The 25,147-nt window shown below is 35.2% G+C and overlaps 1 protein-coding gene across 1 annotated transcript in view; it reads right to left on the bottom strand.

Moving 5' to 3' along the window:
- Window positions 1-25,147, bottom strand: part of LARGE1 (LARGE xylosyl- and glucuronyltransferase 1) — a 347,751-nt gene that overhangs the window by 246,317 nt on the left and 76,287 nt on the right. The window contains exon 2 of the mRNA XM_026695460.2: window positions 14,543-14,726. Within this exon, the coding sequence (XP_026551245.1) occupies window positions 14,543-14,648 (106 nt within the window). The 5' untranslated portion in view covers window positions 14,649-14,726. The remainder of the gene's footprint in view (window positions 1-14,542; window positions 14,727-25,147) is intronic.

The following is a 25,147-nucleotide window of genomic DNA, read 5'->3' as shown; positions in this document are numbered from 1 at the left end:
ATAATTTACTGTTTTAGTTGGGCATATATCAATTTCATATTTCAATGAGAGCAAAAACTCTTATCAAAAGCTTTCCATGTCTTTTTCAATCATACTATGCAAATGTTCAATGAAACACTCAGAATACAGTAATGCTTAGAAGACTGGGTTTTTTGCAACAGCTGTCTTGATTTAATTCATCCAGTTCCAGCAAAAACATCAGTTGATGAGACAGCTTTGCATGAAGGAAAGACATCCTTCTTTTCTTTTTTGACAGTGATTTTCAATTAGGAGTTACATTGACAAAATTCAGTAGGAATGAAGAAATAAATAAAAAGGAGTGAGTTTGTCAATCTAGATTATTAAACATCCCAAGGATACCTATGGAAGTGATAGTTGTCAAAGTCTGTTATTTGGTGACAATGGACAGTGAGGAAGGAAATATTTCTCTTATGGAATTGAAGTTTTAACCCATGATGTTGGTGCAGAGAAACGATCCATAACCATTAATACTAAATTTCTCTAAGTGTTAAAGTGTTTTTCCTTTAATTATTAACTTAACATATCATGTCTTATAAGTGAGTTAAACATAAGTTCTACAATTAGCATTGAGACAGCCTGGTATCTTTTTTGTCCCAAACAGGAATTATTTTTTTCAATTATTAGCTTAACGTGTGAAATAGCACCCAACTAATAGACTGCAACTATGACTTCATTCAAATGACCTGTATAAAAGAGTAACACCTTGTGTAATGTGGTTGACTCACATAAAGATTTCTGAGTGGATATATTATCTGAAACTTGAGTTTAAACAACTTCAAAAAATTTCAGACAAACTTTTCTAAAATATTGTGTATGTTTTAATTGATAATATTATTGCACTTCAGATATTATATGCTAGGAGCTGGCAATATAACAATTTGAAACAACAAATGAATATAAACAAAATAAATATTCACAAAATGATTTTTCACAAGAAGTAAAATAAAATACATGTGTAAATTTACTCACTTCTTTGCATATTAGCAAGAGCTCAAATAACATATGCTAAAGCTGCTGAAAACCAGAAATTATGTACAGAGAGATAGAAATGTGTACTCCAGATAATATGAAACACTTTATGTTCTATAATAATTCCTTTGAGAAGCTACCTTACAATCAGGAAAATGGTGAAATGCTAGCCATTTATCATAAGTAGCAATTTGGGGGTAAAAGGCTGACTAATATTCAATTTTCATATTAATTTAATGAGATAAAATTACTAGGAAATTTTTTTTAGTTAGAGTTGTCCATAGCCCAATAACATTTCTTTAACTTTCTGCAGTCCCAATTCATATATTGAAAGTGACCGGCCTACTTAAATGAAGACTTCATTTAATCTGATAAACCCAGATTGGATTTAGAATGCAATAGAATAACAGAGTTGGAAGGGACCTTGGAGGTCTTCTAAGCAAACCCCTTGCTTAGGCAGGAAGCCTTACACCACTTCAGACAAATGATTATCCAATTTCTTCTTTAAAGCTTCCAGTGTTGGAGCATTCACAATTTCTGGAGGCAAGTTGCTCCTCTGATTAATTGTTCTAATTGTTAGGAAATTTTTCCTTAGTTCTAAACTGCATCTCTCCTTGATTAGTTTCCACCCATTGCTTCTTTGCCCCGCCCTCAGGTGCTCTGCAGAATAGCTTAACTCCCTCTTCTTTGTGGCAGCCCCTGAGATATTGAAACACTGCTATCATGTCTCCCCTAGTCTTTCTTTTCATTAAAGTAGACATATCCAGTTCCTGCAACTGTTCTTCATATGTTTTAGCCTCCAGTCCCCTAATCATATTTGTTGCTCTTCTCTGGACTCTTTCCAGAGTCTCAACATCTTTTTTTTATATCGTGGCAACCAAAACTGAACACAGTATTCCAAGTGTGGCCTTACCAAGGCATTATAAAGTGGTATTAACACTTCACGTGATCTTGATTCTATCACTCTGTTTATGCAGCCTAGAACTGTGTTGGTTGTTTTAGCAGCTGCTGCACACTGCTGGCTCATATTTAAATGGTTGTCCACTAGGACTCCAAGATCCCCCTCACAGTTACTACTATTGAGCACGGTACCACATATACTATACCTGTACAGTATACGTGGTACCTTGTCCACATTTGTCCACGTGTTAGCAGTTGTCCACCCATTCAGTAAAAGAGTGATTTTACATCTACCAGAATCTTCTTCCCCAGGCTAGGAATTATGGTGAAGATATGGAGCTTGCCCTGTTTTCTTTTTTGAAGAGTTTATAGGATAAGCAGAATAGTAAGACAAGTGGAGATACAGAAGAGAAAAATGTAGGGATGTTAAAACAAGCAGAAAGAAGAACGAAAAGGACTGCTATCTGATTGGTTTTGAGAAGCTTTGTTTCAAATCTTCAGTCATCTATAAAAGACAATGATCATTGGGAGCAATATTGTAATCTAATTTATCTCTAAGAACTTTTCTTCATTTAGAATTAAATATGAGAGAAACCTGCTCAAAAGCTTCTTTTTTCTGATGTGTCCTTTTAACATCTGATTCCTATTCCATACCTGAAACAGCCTTAAGTTTCCTTAATTATACCTGTTTTCCTCTCCTTATCTCACCATAGTTTTGCAATGAAACAATCACAAATGTTTTCATTCATCCTATCAGTAGTATGCTCATATTTATTTATTTTCCTGCTTTTATTATTTTTTTTAGAAATAATTCGAAGTAACAAACATAGTCTTCCTCCTGTTTAGTGTGTGTTTGTGTGGGAGAGGGAGAGAGAGGGGGAGAGAGAGAGAGGGAGAGAAAGAGAGAGAGAGGGGGAAAGAAAGAGAGAGACTATTGGCTATATTAGGCTGCTATGAATGCCCCCCCCCCATTCTCCTCCCAGGGCCATCCTCCTCCCAGGGCCATCCTCCTCCCAGGGCCATCCTCCTCCCAGGGCCATTCTGGGCAGTAGGAAAGTCAGATTCTTTCAAAATGGACTCCTGCCTTGCACCTGACTGATCTCCAAGACAGTCTCAAGCTTGAAATCCTGGGTCAGTCTGAACATTATAGCACCAAGGGTAGTGGAAATGACTGCCCAATGAAGCAGTAACCAATTTCTCATCGAACATATCTGTGCAAAACACATGTGAAAAATCACAGCACATTTTGACACATGACAAGACTTCTGTCAAAACTCTTTCCTCTTCCAGCCTGACTTTATGATATATGTTGTCCAATCAGTTGGAGAAATTTGATGGAATGGAAATAAAGCTAGAATAATTTGCTATCCCCGTTCCTAATTTCCACATTTATGCTTGCATAATTTCCCAGCATTGCTGCTGTGACAGGGTAGTTTTCTTCCAGCCCAAAAAGTAGTGAGTAACACTAATTAAACTAAAGTCCTGAATGTTGTTGAGATTAAATAAGAACTAGGAGAGTAGCAAGGGAATAACTATATAAACTATAATGAGCATCTTGATATTTATCATTTGTTTACTCAATCTGCTAAGCTTTGTTAAGATAGTGCTATTTCAATGAAGTCACCCTGCATAACAGCAGCATTTTACACACTTTAAATAATTAAAACTGCATTAATGTGTTCATGATACAAACATTTTAAAGGATAAAACACCTTAAATTCTTAATGCATAAAATATAAGGAGTAAACATAATTTCTCCTACATTAATTGCATTTATTTGGTGAACTAATGCATAGTATTATGTGATGAAATTAAAATCTTATTTGCATAGTTGCCTGACATGTTTTGAACTGTTCGAGTCACTTTCATCTGAAGAGTCTTTTTATTTGTAATCTTATTATAGATGTTTTACCTGTACAGTCAGAAAAAAAATAATTTTCACTGATGGAGTACAGTTGTGCTCCCTTATTAAAATGAGTTAATCATGTATTTATCTTCTATTCCATTTTAGTTTGCAGGATTATCAATTAAAAATATGGTACATTTACATGAATACGCATTACAATTAAATTGACTGATAAATTGGGAGTTTCTAATTCACTGGAAGACCAACAGTTTACCTAGAGCAGGTCCAGAATTTGTTGTAAATATTTTCAATAGGTGACAGCAATAGTTGGTGTCTGGGACTTTAGAATGAACTGCATGATTAAAGTCAATTTTTTAGTTTTCACATCTTCAAGCCACCCTTGATATCTGGAAAGTTCCTGGGCAGGTCCCTGCTGTTTTCTTTGTAACTTTTTCAAAAATGGTTTGCCACTGCCATTTTTCTAGGGTTGAGAGTGTGACTAGACCAAAGTTACCCAGCTGCATTTGTGGCTAAGGAAGGACTGGAACTCAGTCTCCTACATTCTAATCTAATGCTTTCATTAATATACCAAAGTGGCTCTTGTTTTGATCCACACATTTTGCTAAGTTAAAACTGAAGACAGCACATTTGTACTTAATTTGATAATGAGCCAGGATGATCTCATTTAATATAAGCTTGGTAAAGAAGGTTGATAAATTTATTATAAATCCTAGAGGTGGAACAGATTCCCCCCACCCCCAAGCAATGATGGCTAAGATTTGCGTCCTCACATGCCAAAAGTGCATGTGTGCACATGCGCAGCACCCATAAGGCAATGTATGTGGGGGCCCCATACCCCCTGCCCATGCACGCATGCCCCCACACACTGCACGTTTCTGTGCATGCACATGCATCTCCTGCGCACCTTCCCGCACATGCACAGCAGCTACCCAACAATCAGTGGTGGGTGGGCAGTACACTTGCTCTGGGGCGACAGTTTGTGTGCCGGTGGAGATGGCTCTGCATGCCACTTCCAGCATGCGTGCCACAGATTCGCTATCATGGCCCTAAAACAAGCTACCATACTACACTTAAAGAAATGCACCAGGGGTCCAACCAAGTGTTTGGATTTGCAATTAGTCTGAGATGACAAAACTGATAAGGGGGTTCAGGTCTCGGTAGGCATGTATTGGTGAATTATATTTAGCACAGGCAGGTTCTAAAGGGACAAAAATCAGATTTTGGCTTCACTGAGTTAATATCATTTAATATCATTGAGTTTTCTGACATTCTCTCTCAATTTAACAAAAACCACAACTAGTTTGGTTTTACTGCTCATTCAAATATTGCATATTTATATACCAGGAAATCAGATTCATTCTCTTTTTCAAGCTTTACTATTTCCTTCCCCCCCAATTTGTTGGTTAATACTGGTGCAATCTGAATAGGTTGAAAGATAGCAGCCTCCTTAAATTGTGTTATTAGAGCAACTGAAAAATGAATGATGAGCATAATGTCACCAGGTTACATTGCAAAAATAAAAGTTTATTTGTGAGATAATCCTTGTTTTACTCTGATGAACAAATTTATAATCAAGATTCTGGTGAAGTTCTGACCATAATTCACATTTAGAAGTTTACTGAAGTGGTATATTCCAATCAAGAAGAATCACTGCAGAGCTGCTTGTTTTCACTTATTATTCTGCCTATCTCTTATTATCATGTCCAGTGCTTTCATTGAAAATAGATTTCAAACTATGTTGCTAGAAGACATAGCAGAATCCAAAGATACAAATGGGATGGGGATGGTTGTAAGTGGAGCTCTACCATTCAAAAGCAGATACCTTTCCTCCCACCCCAAGCTTTAACTGGCAAAAGAAGGCTGTCCATATATTTACCCAACATTCAACAAAAGTTTGTTTTTAAAAAGTGAAAATGTTTTTTGGGTATTTTATATATGTTTATTGCATCAGTTTCTGCGCCGTGCTGGCACAGTGGTTAGAATGCAGTACTGCAGGCTACTTCTGCTGACTGCTGGCTTCCAGCAGTTTGGCAGTTCAGTTCTTACCAGGCTCAAGATTGACTCACCCTTTCAAGGTCTCTAAAATGAGGACCCAGATTGTTGGTGGCAATGACTCTGTAAACCGCTTAGAGAGGGCTGCAAAGCACTGTGAAGTGATATATAAGTCTGAGTGCTATTGCTACATAAAAATAAAGTAAACCAGTCAGGTTATCAACATTAAAAATAAACAAGAAAAAACTTATCAATTCATTTAAAAAAAATCTAAAACCTGAATAGTTTCCCAAATATCATTTTCAAACATTTCTGACAATTTAAGCAAAACAAATAGCTCACTGGAACCATCAAAAAAGAATCTTTCTCAATTTTTCATGAAGATGTTAAGAACTGTGACTTACTCCATGCAAAGTATATTTCAGCCATGAAGCTGCAGCAATTTAAATCATAGTTTAATAGGCAGGAGATTCAAACCTGGACAAATCTCACACTGCTGCAATCTCGGCATTCTTTCTACTTGTTCAAGATTTAGCTTCCTGTTGAGTGACACTTAGGTTTCCTATTCCAGGAATATCTATGAAGAATGAACAAACAGGAGGTGAATACACTAACATCCTCCTATTTGCATTTTTGTTAAAGTGCACCCAGTCTTTGATCCTGAAGTTAATATATAGCCATTATGACTGTTAGCTATTAAAATTCTTATCCTCCTTGCATCTGCTTAAGCTTCCTTTGAAATTCCTCAGGTGGTGACTGCAATATATTTTATGATGTAGAAATTCATAGTTTTCAGCACACATTATTGAGAATGGAGATCCTTTTTATTATCTCCCATAATTCAATTTCATTGGATGTATCTGGATTCTAAAATTAAGACAGCAAAACCCCCTTCTTCTATTTATTATTTTTATTTAAACTATATATGAGCTTTCCTGATTGCTTTTTTTCCTAAATGGCATCTTTTTTTAAATAAAAGAATAGATAATTTTGGCTACAGGATTTTGTACTTTTTCTGCTCTACAATATCCTTTTCAAACTTCATGAAACTTGGCCACGATAGACTCCTCAGAGGAAAAAGAGGAATCAGACAATCCCATCCACCTAGCCCTCTCCACTTCAGTCAAGCCCAAGACCGGGACTGATGCCAGAATCAATTACTCTAGTCTAAGATTCCCTATTCAAGACTGAGATGTAATTTCACAGCCTATCTAAACACTATTGTCACCAGGCTGAATAAGAATGGCATTATAAAATTGCTTGTTTGCATAGGAAGGCACCTGGGAATTATGGTTCAGTAAGAATATCCAGCATGCCTGGATGACCTTGTGGCCAGATCAGGTTGGATAAACAGTAGCTGGATTAAGGTATTTGATGCAATTAACCTGGACAGACTTGTGGCATGTCACAGTTCATTAATTTATTATCATTATTGTATATGTCTAGATTCCAGAATGATTCCTGGTTCATATTATGTAATCATAAATCTCATAAATAGGACCAGTTCCATAAGAGCAGGTTGGTTATAACTTTATTTTTTATTATTTATGTAATAAATATCAACAGGGAATTAATTTTTGCAAAGTAGACACATGATGGATCAACCTTTTTATCTCTAACAACCAGACAATTCATTTCTTGCATGGATTCATAACAGAGGATCAGACAACTTTTATTCAGTTCTAATATGCCATCCCTGTTTTTTAGTTTTAATTTAATTAACATAATTTTAATACTTTATTTATTTTAGATTCTCAATTTCAATTTTGCATATGCCAAAGTCATTACTATAATGATCTCAACTACCCACAGTCAATTGAGGCTTTCACATAATGTCCTTCATGACATCTTTGATAAGATACAGCAGGTATACATTATATTAGATTACTAATCAGTTCATAATGGTAAAGATAGCAGCAGTTAGATCTGGCATATTCCAATATGGCAGAAGAAACCAAATTTTAGCCAAAGCACATGATATCCTTTTATGAAAGCTAGGATTTCTAATACAGAAATTATCTTAGAAGATATTTGTACACACACACACACACACATTTGCACCTCTGTTATATTCCATGTAGGGCTTTAAAGGTCAAACAAGGAAACTGCAAAAATGGAAAAAAAGGGGAAAAAGAAGCAGTATATATATTTGTATAAATAAATATGAATTTTCAAGTAGATTATTAAACTCTGACCACACTAATACTGATCAGTCTTTTCATTATATTCATACAATAATTTTGGCCATATATTTGGTAGTATGTCTTTGGAGAGAATAAGATTTAAATACACTAATAATTTTAATGTATATACATACAGTTGGGGTATTAACCAAAATGAAGAACTATGGATTTAGCAAACATGCAGCTTAGCAAAACAATCTATTTACAAATGAAGGCAAATATATGTGTCCCAGGATAATGTTGCAGGATCCAATCTGGATCACCAGGACCTGAGGTTTAATTTTCCAAGGTTTTGGACTCACACTGGAGCACTGAGGATGGGCTCCAGCCCAGGTCCAAAGACTAAACCTTTGATCCCAGAGCAACCCAGATTGAATCCTGAAACAATTTATTATTTTGTAATGGCAAATCAATGTCACTCAATGTACAATCATGAACTGGTGGCTTCTTTGATCAAATTAATATTGATCAAAAGACTGATCAATATTAGTTTGTGTGGTCAGAGTTTAATACTCTGCTTGAAAACTCATATTTACTTATACGTATATGAACACTGCTTCTTTTTTCCTCCATTTCTGTGGTTTCCCTTTTTGACCAAGCCCTACATGGAATGAACTGGTTTATTTGAGGGACTAACTCTCCTTGTTTATATCAGGTCTGGCAGAAGGGCAATAGTAGAGATCTCATCTGCTATGAAGTTCCATCTGTTGTGGCCCGCCAGCGGCTGGTGAAGCTGGCAGCAGAGTACGACAGTAGTGAGGAGGTTGGGGAGGAACCTGGGCTGTTCCTGGAGGCTGAGGAAGGCTCGGATGAGGGTTCTGCATTAGAGGCAGAGATGGGGCCAGGTCAGGCTGGCAGTCATCAGCTGCCTTTGGGTTCAGACAGCAGTGAGGCGGGGGAGCTTCTGGAACCAGTTCCCAGTCTGCGCATGTACAGTGCTGCCAAAAGGAAGGCACAATTAAGAACTCAGGGTAAACGTGGGAGTAAGGCCACAAGTGGATGATTAATGGCCCCTCCCATCAGGATTAAAAGAGAAGCAAAAGAGAAGGGGGCTTTTGCAGGAATTAACTCACTCGTTCATTCATTTGTTTGTTCCAGCCTCGTGGAGATTTGTCTGTATAACCCAGCTCTTCCCTGGCAGCATTGAATGTGGAATTATTTACCGGGTCATGTTCCAGGATTGATAAAGGTCTGAGCTCACAGTTAGCTGTTGGCTAACTGTGAATGAAATAAATTCACATTAATGCAATAAAAGAGGTTTTTGCCGGGAATCAGAATTGACTTAGTGCTTTGTAGGAGGCCTAGGACAGATCACCATCACCATCATCCAAGGAGATGATACTTCTGAACTATGGCAGGGCTCTTGTGGAATATCATCCCCATCCTCTGAGGTAAGATTGGCCCTGACCTTACTGATTTTCTCAAAATCCTTTAAAACTTGGTTTTGTCAACAAGCTTGGAATACCATGGAAATGGGAAGCCCATCAAATGATTTATTACATGTAAGACCTTGAATTTATTCTTCCATGGTTTTGCTTAATTTTTTTATAATTGTTAAGGGTTTTAAATGTTATTTTTAATTGTTTTGATTAATTGTACACTACCTAGAGTCATATTAATGAAATGGGCAGCCATATAAATTTGATTAAAAAATAATAATAAAATAAAAAGACAACTACAACTGAAGAGCTGGCAATAGCAATATATAACAATTAGAGTCTATATCTATTCACTGGTTCAGGATTTAAAATAAAGGCTTATTCTCTTGTATTTCCAAGTTAATGTATATTTAGCTATTCTTTCAAGATCATTTTTTAAAGTAATAATTCTCACTAACTTGGGAATTGTAGGTGCTTGCTATATAGGTTTCATTCCCTGTTAGACAAAGAAGCTTGGATATAGCATTTTTCTCCCCAGGTATCTTATTAGTAGTGGAAAAAAGTACTGTAGCTATTTATTAACAGCAATTAGATGTCAATAAAATATAAACATGTATGTGTGTGTGTGTTATATTTTTTTATGTATGTGGTCAAACATGTTTTTTTCTTTCATCAGAACTGCCTAGCTCCTCTCTATTTACAAATTACCAAATAAGTCTTTAGCCAATTCATTTAGGTTTCTTAAAAAATATACCTGAGTTCTTATATTTTGAAGTTACTTATGGAATGCTCAAAAATTATTATTTTAAAAACTACAGTATTAGGAGAGTATTATTTATTTATCAATGAGATTTGTCCACTGCCCAAAACCTAATAATTCCTAGTAACTTATAGAACTTGTTATAACACAAAAGAAAAATCAATGTTATAATTAATTAAAACAGTAAAATCCAAAATCTCCTGCTCTAGGTACTAAAAATAACAAGCTAAAATTTGTTTGGCAAAGCACCATTGATTCAAATTAATTTTCAAAGATCTTCTGGAACAATATAAGAATAAATCAATATTATGTCTTAGACTGGTCCTTGATCTGATTTCATAGGTTGTTTCTTAGTCTCAAAATGGCCAATTGGTCTTTAGCCAAGATGGCGCCAATGACAGCTGCCTCAGTGAAATGCTCTCTAATGGTTTCTTTATTCCTTATTATTATCTGCAATTCACTACGGATTTCATATTCATGAGACCATCTGCTAAGAATTAGGCAATGTTTCCTTAAGGAGTAGCTTTCTGACCCCCACCCCTTTGCAAATGCAGTGGAGATTCTAACCAATTCCCTGGTGCTATGGATTACAGCAAAGAAAGTAAAGAAGCGACCAACCCGGAAGAGGAGACAAGGTAAATGAGTGGGAATTTTAAATAGACTAAGGAATAGGGGGAAAAAAACTCCTCTCCCTTTAGTCTTTCTGACTAATTTATACTCACTGGCTAACAAGATGGATTAAATTCATCTCTTAAATAGATGGAATTCTGATTTTCATAATTCAGCTGTTCTTTGTTTTACTGAAACCTGGCTTAATCCACAAATTAATGGGGACAACACCATATACATCCTAGGATTTCAGACATTTAGATTCAACAGAATTGAAGAGACATCCGTTAAAATAAAGCGTGGAGGATTATGTTTATATATCAACAACAGTTGGTCTCAGGATATAACTATAATATATAAGCTTTGTGGTGAAAATTAGTCTTTACACATCAACTGCAAGCCATTTTACTCTCCATGTGAGTTCTCCTCATTTTTCCTAATAGCTGTGTATGTTCCTCCACAAGCCTTTATGAACTCTTGCTGATCAAATTATGGAGGCTGAAGCCAAACACCCAGGTTCCCTTCCCATCATTTTAGGAGATTTCAATCAAGCAAATTTAAGGAAAGTGCTCCCATAATATTTCCAGCATGTAAATTGTCCCACCAGAGGCAAAAATACTTTAGACCAGTGCTACACAACAGTAAAAGATGCTTATAGGTCTTTACCACAAGCAGCTGTAGGATACTCTGACCACTGCATGATTTACCTTGTACCTGCCTACAGACAAAGACTTAAAACCATTAAACCAACAATTAAATCAGTGAAGACTTGGTCAGATGAGGCAAAGCTGAAACTCCAGGCCTGCCTTGATTGCACTGATTGGAATGTTTTTGAAGATGCCTTCACAGACCTAGATGAGCTCACAGATACTGTAACATCCTATGTCAGCTGCTGCGATGATTTATGTGTACCAACAAGGAACCTGCAAATATATAATAACAATAAACCTTGGTTCACAGCTAAACTTAAGCAGTCATTCCAAAGAGAAAGCCTTACAGAAAAGGTGACAGAATGCGATACAATCAGGCCATACAAGAGAAACATATTAACAAGAGAGATCAGAGCAGCAAAAAGAAGCTACTCTGAAAAGTTAAAGAATCAATTCTCAACAAATGAACCAGCAAACATGTAGAAAACTCTTAAAAACATCACTGGCTTCAGCAAACCTCCTTCCCAGGCAGAAGGAAATCAACAACTAGCAGATGACCTGAATGTGTTTTACTGCAGGTTTGAAAAGAAACTACAGCCACCTATCTCCACAACCCACATCTCAAACACACCAACAACAGCCCAGCTTCCTACAACTGGCCCCAATCCATTGGGCTTACAACCTCTGGTGATCACAGAAAAAGAAGTGGAAGATCTACTACACAGACAGAAGCCAGGAAAAGCACCAGGGCCAGACAAGATAACTCCTTCCTGCTTAAAAGTCTTTGCTGACCAATTGGCCCCCATCTTCACCCAAATCTTCAATAGATCACTAGAGATGTGCTATGTTCCTTCCTGCTTCAAACGTTCTACCATCATCCCAGTGCCAAAGAAGCCCTCCATCAAGGAACTGAATGACTACACACCAGTTGCTCTAACATCTGTAGTTATGAAAATATTTGAAAGGCTTGTGCTGTCCCACCTGAAAACCATTACAGATCCACTGTTAGATCCCATGCAGTTTGCACACTGAGCAAATAGATTGACAGATGATGCTGTTAACATGGCTCTGCATTACATACTACAACACCTTGAATCCCCAAATACCTACGCAAGGGTCCTCTTTGTAGACTTCAGTTCAGCATTCAATACCATCATTCCAGACACTCTTCTAAGTAAATTAAACCAACTAGCGGTATATGAACACACTTGTAAGTGGATCATAAGCTTCCTAACAGACAGGAAGCAGCAGATGAAGCTAGGCAGAATCACATCCAATACCTGTACAATCAGCACAGCCCCCCCCCAGGCTCTGTTGTATCTCCACTTCTCCCCATATACCAATGACTGCATCTCAAACAATCCATCTGTTAAAATACTGAAGTTTGCTGATGACACAAGAGTGATTGGTCTCATTCGAGACAATGATGAATCTGCATACAGACAGGAGGTTATACAACTTGCCTCGTGGTGTAACCGGAACAATCTGGAACAGAACACACTCAAAACCATAGAAATGGTGGTAGACTTTAGAAGAAACTCCTATACTACCACCTCTTACAATACTAGACAACACAGTATCAACAGTAGAGACCTTCAAATTTCTAGGTTCTACTATATCACATGACCTAAAATGGACACCTAACATCAAAAACGTCATCAAAAAAGCACAACAAAGAATGTTCTTTCTGCGCCAACTCAGAAAGCTCAAACTGCCCAAGAAGCTGCTGATACAGTTCTACAGAGGAATTATTCAGTCTGTCATCTGCACCTCTATAACTGTCTGGTTTGGTTTTGGAACCCAACAGGACAGACACAGACTTCAGAGTATAATTAGGACTGCAGAAAAAACAATTACTACCCACCTGCCTTCAATTGAGGACCTGTATACTGCACAAGTCAAAAAGAGGGCTGTGAAAATATTTACTGACCCCTCACATCCCGGACATAAACTGTTTCAACTCCTTTCAACTCCTCAAGAACAGTTTTTCCCCGAAAGCCATCACTCTGCTAAACAAACAACACTCTGCTCAACGCTGTTCAACTATTACAAAGTCTGCACTACTATTACTGTTAATCTTCTCATCACTCCTTATCACCCATCTCCTCCCACTTGTGATTGTAGGACTGTAACTTTGTCGCTTGTATCATTACGATTTATATTGATTGTTTCCTAGTATGATTTGATTGTTGATTGTACCCCATGAGTGTTATACGTTATGATTCTTGATTCTTAACAAATGTACCTTTTCTTTATGTATATTGAGAGTATTTACACCAAGACAAATTCCTTGTGTGTCCGATCACACTTGGCCAATAAAGTATTCTATTCTATTCATCTATGAAAAAAAACTTTGGGGGAGAATCTGGTGAATAACATTTTAAAGGAAAAACTTCTCAACTCTTTTAACTGCTATTAACAAGCTCGGTGGCCAAGGAAGGGAAAAAAAGAATGGAGTATTCTATAGCTGGAAAAATAAAAATGCTCACATTGAGCTAAACCATTTTCCTGAAGTTCATAAAACAGGCAAAAAAATCACTAAGAAATTGTAAAGGCTTAATACAGGAAATAAGAAATCATTCAAACATGAAAGAATATTTCCTATGGCATGACATCTTTGACTGAGCTTTTTTGAGCATTAAAACTAAATAAATTATAATAATAAAAATACAGCTGTTCCCTTGAAAACTACTAAAAATAAAGACTTAAATAACTACATCTAATGCACAATGTTTACATCAAAAACTCATGCAGATTACTTTCAACTACATTGCCATCAGTTCTGAACCTGCCTTTACTGAGACAGCTGTGTACACACATAAATACATAAGTAAATAAGGCAGAAATGTACAGATATCATATCTTCCTTTCAAAGCTTCAGAATTAATTGCTGAAATACTTGTTCCAAATTGTCAGTTGGAGAAAAATCAGTCTAAGTTGTTAATAAATCAATGTATACTTCAGTTCTCATAACAAATATACCGACAGGAGTGAATGAACCTGACAATCAAGAATATAGATATTGACAGTGTCACAACTACGCAAAGACAGCCTTGCCTCCTCTTCCTAGTCCCTCAGGAGATGAGGAAAACAGGAGAGGGAACAACTTCATCCAATCTGTCTCAAGGCTACTAGATCTGAAGTGACAGTGATGAAAAGTCTTGAACTCACCAATCCCCAGACTCTAACATCAGGCAGGTTTTCTTTCTTACCTTCAAAGCTCCCAGCAAATAGGTAAATCCAGGTTATAGCAGGAACGAAGAGCAGAGTCAGAGAGGCAGCCAGGAATTTCCGTCGCCCTCTGCAAATTCCCAGCATTCTCTCTGAAGTGAAGCTTCCCAACCTGGTCCTGTTCCTATGTTGGAAGCATGGAGTCCATAGTCTCCCACATATTATCTGAAAGCAAGAGTAATGTAATGTAATATATGCAGCTTAGCTCTTTCTCACTTTAAAAAAATTAGTCTTTTTCATAGCTCCTGCAAAACTAAGATTAAAAAACAGCCATGCATGCTGCAAAACCCAGCCCAAAGTCAATGCACCGTAAAATGTAGGAAACTATAAATATGTGCCTTATGTGTATGATGAAAGAACATAAATCAATCGTGTATGATACTAGCTCAGATACCACATGTTTTATTTAAAACAACAATAAAGAAACAGAAACTATAGCGAACAGTAATGGGAATAACAAAAGCCATTTTATTTTATCACTTTCCAGTATATAAATAACCTTGTGAATATCTGTAAATGAAAATAAGAGTTGGCAAACATATGGGATATGTAGTTAAAAAGAACCTTTCCTGTATTATTGTTAATATTTTTGGGCATCACTTAGCAATAAATAATTGCTGCAAAATGACTTTGAAATTGGATAGATTGGATCAGTATGACTTCATTCTTAGCATTATTTCCTACCATCACTAGCTTGATAATTAAAGACACTTGGATTAAAAGAAATTTGGCACAAAACCTTCTTGGTTTAACTTCTATGTTTTAAATTCCTAACTTTAACCATTTGTCTTGTTTTCTAAAAATGGCAGTCAAAATAATATATAAAAGCAAAACAGAGTTGTTGTTATTGTTAATTTCACATTCAGTTGTATTCATTGAAAAAATAAAGCAATCTGTTGAAGGAAATATGAGTTTAAAAGCAAATTAATTTCATTATTGAAATTAGACACAGTGGATTTGGGATCAAATCAAACAAAGTGGAATAATTTCAAGAACAGTATCAAGAACAGTAAGGAAAAAAACCCTGAAAATTCAGCAAGGAGGATATTGTCCACTGGCTATTTTGAAGTTATCTCCCATGGCTAAAGTTAGATCACTACCCTTGTCTAATATGTAATGACCTTTAATGAAATAAATAATATTAATCAAGGCATGCAGCAGATTTCCTAGCACAATACTGGTAATTAAGTGATAATATAATCTCCATTCAGATTTCATAGCATGTTATACCAACCACAAATTGAGAAAGAAAATATCTGCTATTCATTTAACTACTAATGATTTTAAGACGGAGGAAGATTTTGAATTTCACTTATCAGTAACAACTCTTAATTATTCTTGCAAAGTAAGTTCCATTATTATTTCCTTTCTTCAAGAATCTGAGGGCAGAATCTAGGCCAAATCAAAATGTTATGATTCAATGATTAATATAAATATTATCTTTCAAGATATACAATGAGATATTACAATTGCAGCATTCTCACACAAAAAGGAAAGTGTATTCTCTTATTCACAAGTCTAGATTCAAAACTGTAATTAAAAATCTTCCTAAGGGCTGAGAATATATACAATGAGCACAGCTTTGGAAAGCAAAGATTTAGTAGTGCTAAAGTTCCATAGAGAACTTAAATAACTTAAATAATTAATCTAATATTTAACAAATACCTCTTTTGTTCCATTTAATCTGTATGCCATTGTCAGAGAATCACATAGCACTTTCCTTTATAAAGGAAAGATTTAATAATGAAATTGGAAAATGCAGCAAAATCTGCAATAGTAAATTCTTACACATTAAAATTAGTAGTAGCCAAATGTATGACTCCGATTTTGTGTGTGTGTGTGTGTGTGTGTGAGAGAGAGAGAGAGAGAGAGATGCTACACATAACTTTTTAGTAGACTTTATTCTCCTTAGAGAATCAGTAGCTATGTTTTATTTGCCTAATTTTCACATGGAAGAACAAGTAATACTGCATTCATCTGTTATTATGATATGTTCACTGTGCTGTGTAACATTCACTTCATTGCAGGAATAGAAATTATTACTATATGTTATTTCTAATTGTGTGTGTGTGTATGTGAGAGAGAGAGAGAGAGAGAGAGAGAGAGAGATGCTACACATAACTTCATAAATATTTTTAATAGACTTTATTCTCCTTAGAGAATCAGTAGCTATGTTTTATTTGCCTAATTTTCACATGGAAAAGCAAGTAATACTGCATTCATCTGTTATTATTATACGTTCACTATGCTGTGTAACATTCACTTCATTGCAGGAATAGAAATTATTACTATATGTTATTTCTAATTTTGTGTGAGTGTAAAGGTTTAAATTTTAATTTAGAAAAAGAAATCTGTAAAAAAATGATGCCTTGATGCCTATTCCTTTTTGCTGAAGGTGATATTTTAATTAGTAATAACAGTATGGCTCCAAATTTCCTTAAAACTCCAGTGCTGAAGGTAACAGGAATAATGTTAACAAACAGCACAATCACTGTGATATAACTGGGTTCTATTCACCCTCCCCGCACCACTCAACAACAGCAACATAAATATAGGAGATGCAAATCTCAGTTAATTGTAACAATGCATTAATTAAATTTTACAAAATCTCTTATAGAAATCTTATTCCTACTTATCAAAAATAGGAATATCAGTCATTTCCTTTTTTTAGAAGGAAATAGTAGAGAATAATGAGTTATATATTATAAAAACAATGAATTTTAAACATGTTATATAATATGCAGGTCTATAACCCATAATGAAGATTTGACTAACTGTTTGATAAATATGCTATAGAAATTGAAATAACATACAAACTACAGCATGTTAATTAGCAGTCTATGAAGAGCTAGCAATGTCACCATCAGTTCTACAGAAACATACTAGCCAGAATTGAGTTAATGTTAAGGAACTTTAGCTAACTCCTTAACTGTTCTAACCGGGTGACATACATCACTCCTGAGATTACAAAACACAAGTCAAATGTGAGGAAATAAGGAGAAATAGACTTGCTTTTAAATTTTAAATATGTTCAATTTTTACAGAAGAAAAAAGGGGCACAAAAGAAAAAACAAAGTCACAAAGAAGTCAAGGAAGATAATCTGTATAGCTGAATCATTTCAGTGCTGAACCAATTGAACATTAGCTGCAGTGACATAAAGAATCACAATAAAGTTTTAAAAAGTCATACTGATGAAATTCAAATTTCACATCAGTATATTTGGGTCAAGAAAATTCACAAATGGAAGATGTCACCTGGAAATGTATAATTGTGATTACATGCAAAGCTCTTTTCACATCAAAAATTCAGCTTACATTTTCAACTGAGCATTCATATGGCTTTCAGCTGTTTTCTGTATAAATATAACTCACCCATAGCATGTTCCATCTTGGCCATTGAAAGCAGCAAGACAGATAACATAAATTGGGGTGGGGGGGTGTCTTACCTTACGTATCTCCAAATAAGTATCTCTTAAATACATATCTCCAAATATCATTTAAATTCTTTTGAGAAACCCATAGAACTTCAACCAAAGTGGAGTTTATTCTTCTCTTATATTTTAAACTCTTTATAAATTAAAAGACGGGAAGCAAATTGAAGTGCCACAATCCAATAGTTTATGTATTATTTAGCAGAGCACAATGCAATTAGGAAGGCAATGGTCATTTCACAGCCTACAGCCCTCTAAAAGAAAAAGTGTTACATAACCTCCAAAATGTGTGTATACAGTTGCCAAAATCATAATTCTTTATTTCTTAAACTGAAGATTGTATACATTTTGTGAAGATCAAATCTTATTTGCAAACTGGCTATTACAGCATAGCTAACATTCAAGGTTGAAATTCTTTATATATATATATATATACACATACATACATATTTATGGCCCTGTAGTTCTTTGATTTGGGACAGTTATCTACAAATATCTCTAATATCTATAAATAACTTCTACTTTGATTTATAAAAAGCAGCCTGCTGATTGGAATCCTTTAATAATTTAACTGAGGAAACTTTTCTCTGTTAAATCCTAAGACAGTACCAAAATGCTAAGTCAGGCTTCTTTCCATTAAGATCTTTTTTAAGAAACCATAATTGCAGAGCTGTCATACAATAAATATAATCATACCTGTTCAGATTATTTGCTTCTATACTAAATATAGGATGTGAAGCTGTTCTCTGTTGTGCCTAGCAGAAAATACTTCTAAAATCATAGTTAAGAAGTGTTAGAAAGCAGATTTCCTGAATTCACACTTAAGTTAATAACTAAATACAGAATTCTGATTAATAAACTGTATCCCAGAAACCGTGTAAAATATCCTTAGCATAAAATCATTCCAATGGATCTGGATTATCTTTTACTAGCTAATATATAATTTGTTAGAAAACATATATATTAGGTACATATAACTGACTTATAACCATTTGTTTAGCAACTGTTCAAAATTATGAAGGGGTTGGAAAAAAGTAAATTACCATTACCATCATTTGGTCATGTTCCAAGTGCTTGGTAACATCTCACATTTATGGAAATTGCAGCATCCTATACATCATTGTCATTTACAATCTTCCCAGCTGTCTTCTGAAAATCAAAGTCAATGGGGAAGTTGGCGGGAAGGGTTGCAAGCTGTGGTTATGTGATGTCTTGCTAAATAACCATGGTAATTCATTTAACGGCCATGACAAAAAGGTTTGTAAAATTACATGTGGTCAAGTCATATATCACTTAATAACCACACTCCTTAACAACAAATTTTGCACTCCGAATTGTGGTCATAAGTCAAGGACTACCTGTACTCTGAGCATTGACATCAAATAGGAATGTTTAGTTAAAAAACATTCCAAGATAGAATAGAGAACTAAACTACCCAACAGCCTGACATCAATATGTAGGAGGATTCTAGAGTAGATCCTAAAGCAATTGATCTGTTAAGTGCTTTAAACACAATGTAGTAATTACCAGATGTCAGCACAGATTTATCAAAAGTAGGTCTTGCTAAACTAACCTTATCTCACATTTTGATTGGATTCCCTTAACATATTGCGGGAATGCTCTAAGCATACTATCTTTCTTTCAACAAACAGCTGACACAAATGCCATGACACTTTCATTACCAATTAGTAAGTTAGGGATGGATGCTGTGACAGTTTAGTAGATATACAATTGATTCAAAAATTGTATTTCAAGAATACTCATCAGTGGTTGGTTCTTCGTAAAACTGAGAAAGGTATTGAACAAGATAATATACAGTTTAATTCTGGTCCCTGTTTTAATATTAATTTTAGTATTTTAGTATTTATTTGATTTGTGAATCTCTTACAAGATACAGGTATAAGAATAAATATAGTTTTGAATACATGAGATAGATACTTACAAGAAAAATTAAAAAAAATAGGACAGGGACGGTAGGCACAATTGGTACGCTTATGCACGCCCCCTAGAGGCCTCTTAGGAAGGGGGTGAGGTCAATAGTAGACAGTCTAAGGTTAAAGTTTTCGGGTTTGGGGAAGAAACCACAGAGTCAGGTAGACTATTCCAAACATTGACTACTCTATTGCTGAAGTCGTATTTTCTGCAGTCAAGTTTGGTGCGGTTAACCTTGAGTTTGAATCTATCATTATATTATATTATATTATATTATATTATATTATATTATATTATATTATATTATATTATATTATATTATATTATTATTTATTATATCATATCATATTATATATAATATATTATTATATTGATGTATTCATCAATGAATTGATGAAGTGTTGAATGCTTATCAAATTGCAACAGAAATTTTGGGCTCAATTGTGGTTGAAAGTTGAAGGCTTCCTTATTCTCAAATAAAGAAATATAACTAGTTAAATAGGTTTTGAGAGTAGCAAAGATCATAGTGAGATATGCAAAGCTCTTTGGATAGGAAACCAATAAAATATACAGATCTAGGATGATAAAGTTTTCATATTATTATACTGCCATATGTTTAGGGGAAAAAATAATTGATTACAATTATTGGAATAATTGATTACAAACTGAACATACTGATGGAAAAGCCACTTTACAAGACATTGAGAGAAGAAATTTATTTATTCACATTTATTATACCTGCCCAACTGCAATGGAAAATAACTGCTCTATTTATTTTGTATGGATCAAACACCAATTCAAGTACTGTGTCCTGTTCTAGGCACCATTTTTTTAAGTACCTGAAATTTAGAAAAAGGACGCATGGATAATCAGAGGAGTGGGAATTACTTTGTATGTTTGTCTCTGAAAAGAGAAGACTGAGAATGATATAATAGCATAATTCTAGTACCTGAATGACATCACAGAGAAGGGCACGAAGAAGGTTTTCTCCCCCATCCCAAAATAGCAATCGCATGTAGACTTAAACATATTGTTCCACAGTAATTTACAGCACTCTCTGAGCCATTTACATTGTCAGCGTATTGCCCCCAACAATCTGGATCCTCATTTTACTGACCTTGGAAGGATGGAAGGCTGAGTTAACCTTAAGCCATATCAGTTCAAACTGCAGGGCAGAACTAACCTGCAATACTTCATTCTAATCATTGTGTTACCATTCATGGTTTGGTACAAAATAATGGTGCTATCTTACAGGAAAGAAAAATCTGGTTTAACGTTACAAGAGAAAGTAAAAGTACAAGCACCAGTTATCCATAAAGGGAATGGCTTCTCCTTCCTGCAGAAGTTAAGCAACCATCTTCCATGAATGATTTAATTCGCATTCCTGCCTGAAGCAGGGAGTTGGATTTACTGGCCCAAATGTTTCCTCTATCTCTATAATTCTTTGATCGTTTTTACTGATATATCCTTAAGATTTCAGATTTTTAATATACCTAGTCTGGAGACAGTACATTTTCAAACGCTCTTAAAATTAGGAAAAATCCAGACTTCAACAAATTCACTTGACAGCTGACTAAATAAATGAAGGTCTCATAGCCAGAAAAAAATCTGCATGCAGGATGTCCAATTACAGCAACAAAATTAACCTGTCAGAAAAATAAATTGGGATGCACAAGAGTAAGTCAATTCTGAATCTGAATGAATTAGACTTTATCAAACAAAAAAGTAACCCAAAAAAGGAAGATCAAATTTATTTCCCTCCTTCGTCTTTCTGGCTATTCAATGGATAGAAGGCATAAAGCATTTTCAGTTTCTAGCTTATACGCACCAGTTTGTTTATCTTCATACTCATATGCAATCTCTTTTGCTACCCTGAAATATTCTCCTTTATACTCAATGTTAGTAACTCAACTAAATTTGAAACATAAATTTCTAGTCCATAACAGAATAACCAAGTTGGAAGGGATCCTGGAGATCTTCTAGTCTAATCCCTAGTCAGGCAGGAAATCATATACCATTTCAGACAAATGGTTGTCCAATCCCTTCTTAAAATCCTCCAGTGTTGGAGCTCCCACAAGTTTTGAAGGTAACCCATTCCACTGGTTAATTGTTCTAACTGTCAGGAAATTTCTCCTTAGTTCTAGGTTGCTTCTCTCCTTGATTAGTTTCCATCCCTTGCTTCTTGTTCAAATTCAGATGCTTTGGAGAATACATTGATTCTTTTTCATTCTAATTACAACTATGGTATTTTGTTAACAATGGTGATCAAGTGTTGCGATATTTTAAAGAAAGGGTAACCAAAGTTTATGTGTAAATTGACTAACTAAGCAATTAAAAGCTGCTTGTTTTCCTTTTGATTCAGCAAATGGTAACCAACTATGATTTATCTCAAAAGCTAAATGAAGCCAGTACAGGGATGTTGACTAAACTGAAAAGTTAAAAATGCATCCTGAAAAAAAAGACAATATCAAAATATTTCTATAATACATAAATATATAAATAAAATTCTATAATAAAGAAAGAATAAAAATAAATAAATAATGTTATCAATAAAGCTGCATGGGTCCAGGACCAAGAATTGACTTAATTTGAGAGCATCCCTTTCTTTCTTTATATTGTGCTCTTTAGAAAACTGATGGCCATGCATAAGTTTACCATACACTCAGAAAGTTATATAATAGAAAATTCTTTCATGTGCCCTAGATGCTAGTTCTGAGAATGATATTTTTATGACGTCACAAGTCATTTATTACCCATCATGACAGAAACCAACCACTGAAAGTTTCTGATTTTTCAAAGTTATTCAAATTGGCAGCCATCTTCTCATCTTCTGGTAGCAACTTTCACCATTTAAACTTTGTGCTGTGAAAATAAATATTTCATTGTTCCATGCTCTGAAGCAGAACACTGAAGCTTGTTAGTAGTGGTTTTATATAATGTGGATATTCTGTTGTATTCATGGTGTTTGGAGCAAATTACATACTATCTATCAAAGGTTTGGATAATGATTGGCATTGCTAGATTCAAAACTCCCTTCGAATGCTGATCCTTTCAGAGAAGTGAAATCCTTTTTCCAAACAAACTTATGCTAGGGGGCTTCACACTTCAAAAATTATTCAGAAGATATGGTTTTGATCTTACACAAGCAGCAGCCCTTTACTTTTGATTAAAAGGTAAAGATAAAGGTTGCTCTGTCCAGTTGCATACGACTCTAGGGTCGATGCTCATCCCCATTTCTTAGTTGAGGAAATTGTCCAATGACATTTCTGTGGTCATGTGGCCAGCATGACTATATGCCGAGGCTTAAGGAATGCTGTTACCTTACTACCAAAGTGGTACCTATTTATCTACTTGCATTTTTATGCTTTCAAACTGCTGGATCGGCAGGAATTGAGGCAAGTAACTGGAGCTCACCCTACTGTGTCCCACTCAGGCCTCAAACCTGGGCTGTCAGCTTCTCAGCTGACAAGTTCTGCTGACAAACTCAACATCTTTAACTGCTGAGCCATCACATCCCTGTATACTGTTCATTAAAGGAGTCCATCATTTATTTTAGTGACCATTATCCTTAAATCAGCAAAATCTTTTCTCAGGCTCAAAGGGAAGCCTAAAAATTATTTAGGACAACAGAAAGATGCTTCTGAACAAACAATGAAACATACCCACTTAGTCAGTACTCAGTGATCACTAATAGCTTAACTTTCTCAGTTATAACATACTCAGATGTGATTTTTAAATTCCAACTACCACCCCAAGATAATAGAAAAAGAAGACAAAAACATGAGTTAGTATCACACAATGGTGACACTTCAATCTGTATTTCCATATAAGTTACAAACTATCTATCTATCTATCTATCTATCTATCTATCTATCTATCTATCTATCTATCTATCTACCTACCTACCTACCTACCTATCTACCTACCTATCTATCTAACTATCTAATCAGTTATCCTCAAGTTAAACATAAATGGCCTGTTTGTTCAACTCATCAACTTATGAATTATTAGCACAAGACACCAACAGAAGTGAATATATCAGGGTTCAACTGTGGAGTTTTGATGCTCTCTGAGCCTGATTGTTTGCTTGCAGATGTTTTGTTACCTGACTAGCTAACTTCTTCAGTACTAAAAGCAAGTGGTTTTTTTATACACCAGATAAACAATATCCTGATCAAGAAACTAACAACTTAGGCAATCAAGACATAGACAATAGCCTAATCAAGGAATAAACTGCATCCTCACGAACACTGTCAGGGCAAAGCTGCTGTATACAAACAAAAAGTAAACTCTGCTCCCTTCTAGCATTGAGGATGTTACCTAGTGGATAATGAAATCTGCAAGCAAACAATCAAGCTCAAAGAGCACCAAGAACTCCACAATACAAGAGAGAAAATAATGGATAAGTTAAATTAAGAAGTACTCTATGATTGAAGCAACTGTTTAATCCTATTTATATAATATCTTTTGTGACACCATTACAATGATATAAGGACAATGTTTCTATGTCCCCTCCTTCAGATTTGATTAGGAAATAAGAAAGCTTTATTATTTAAACAAGAAGAAAAATGTTATGGTTTCATGTCAGTAACAGATGTGGGGATTTTTAAAAGAATATTACAATAGCTCTATTCTAAAATGTAAATGAAACGATTGCATCTAATTTGACTATTAATTTACTGGCAGCTGCAATTTGCTTGAAGTCCTGCCCTTTCTTACTACCCCTGCAGATATTAATGGAGATAGAAGGAGGGGGTGAGGGAAGGAAGGAGAGAGAGAGTGAGAGAGAGAGTGGGAGAGAGAGCACTGCATTCTCCCTAGCTTACCACATTTGGATTAAATCTAAAGGGAAAACATCATAAAGACAATCCCCCTCTAAGGCATGAGTACTGATGGTACTGTCACTGTAAGAGAAAAGGGACTTGCTTTTGAACAATTGTAAGATAATGTCTTTATTCCCTGGAGAAATTGTCCAGCAAATTTCTCTGTCCACACAACTGATACAGAAGCCCAGGATTGTTTGTGCACCGATCTAATATCTTCATTAAATGAGTTCAGCTTGACTAAATTCATGAGATACCTACAAAACCTTTACTGACATTTGCTTTCTTTGATTAGACGTATACTCCTTTTCCCATTAAACGTTAACATATGGAATTATTTGCTGAATAAAAGTTGTTCCTTTTAATACACACACACACACACACACACACACACACACAC

The sequence above is a fragment of the Pseudonaja textilis genome, chromosome 5 (genome assembly GCF_049901715.1).
Source record: "Pseudonaja textilis isolate UNSWEBS1 chromosome 5, rPseTex1.2, whole genome shotgun sequence".
In the NCBI taxonomy this organism is placed as follows: domain Eukaryota; kingdom Metazoa; phylum Chordata; class Lepidosauria; order Squamata; family Elapidae; genus Pseudonaja; species Pseudonaja textilis.
Note: the sequence above shows the minus strand (reverse complement) of the source record. Positions and strands in the feature narration are given on the sequence as shown.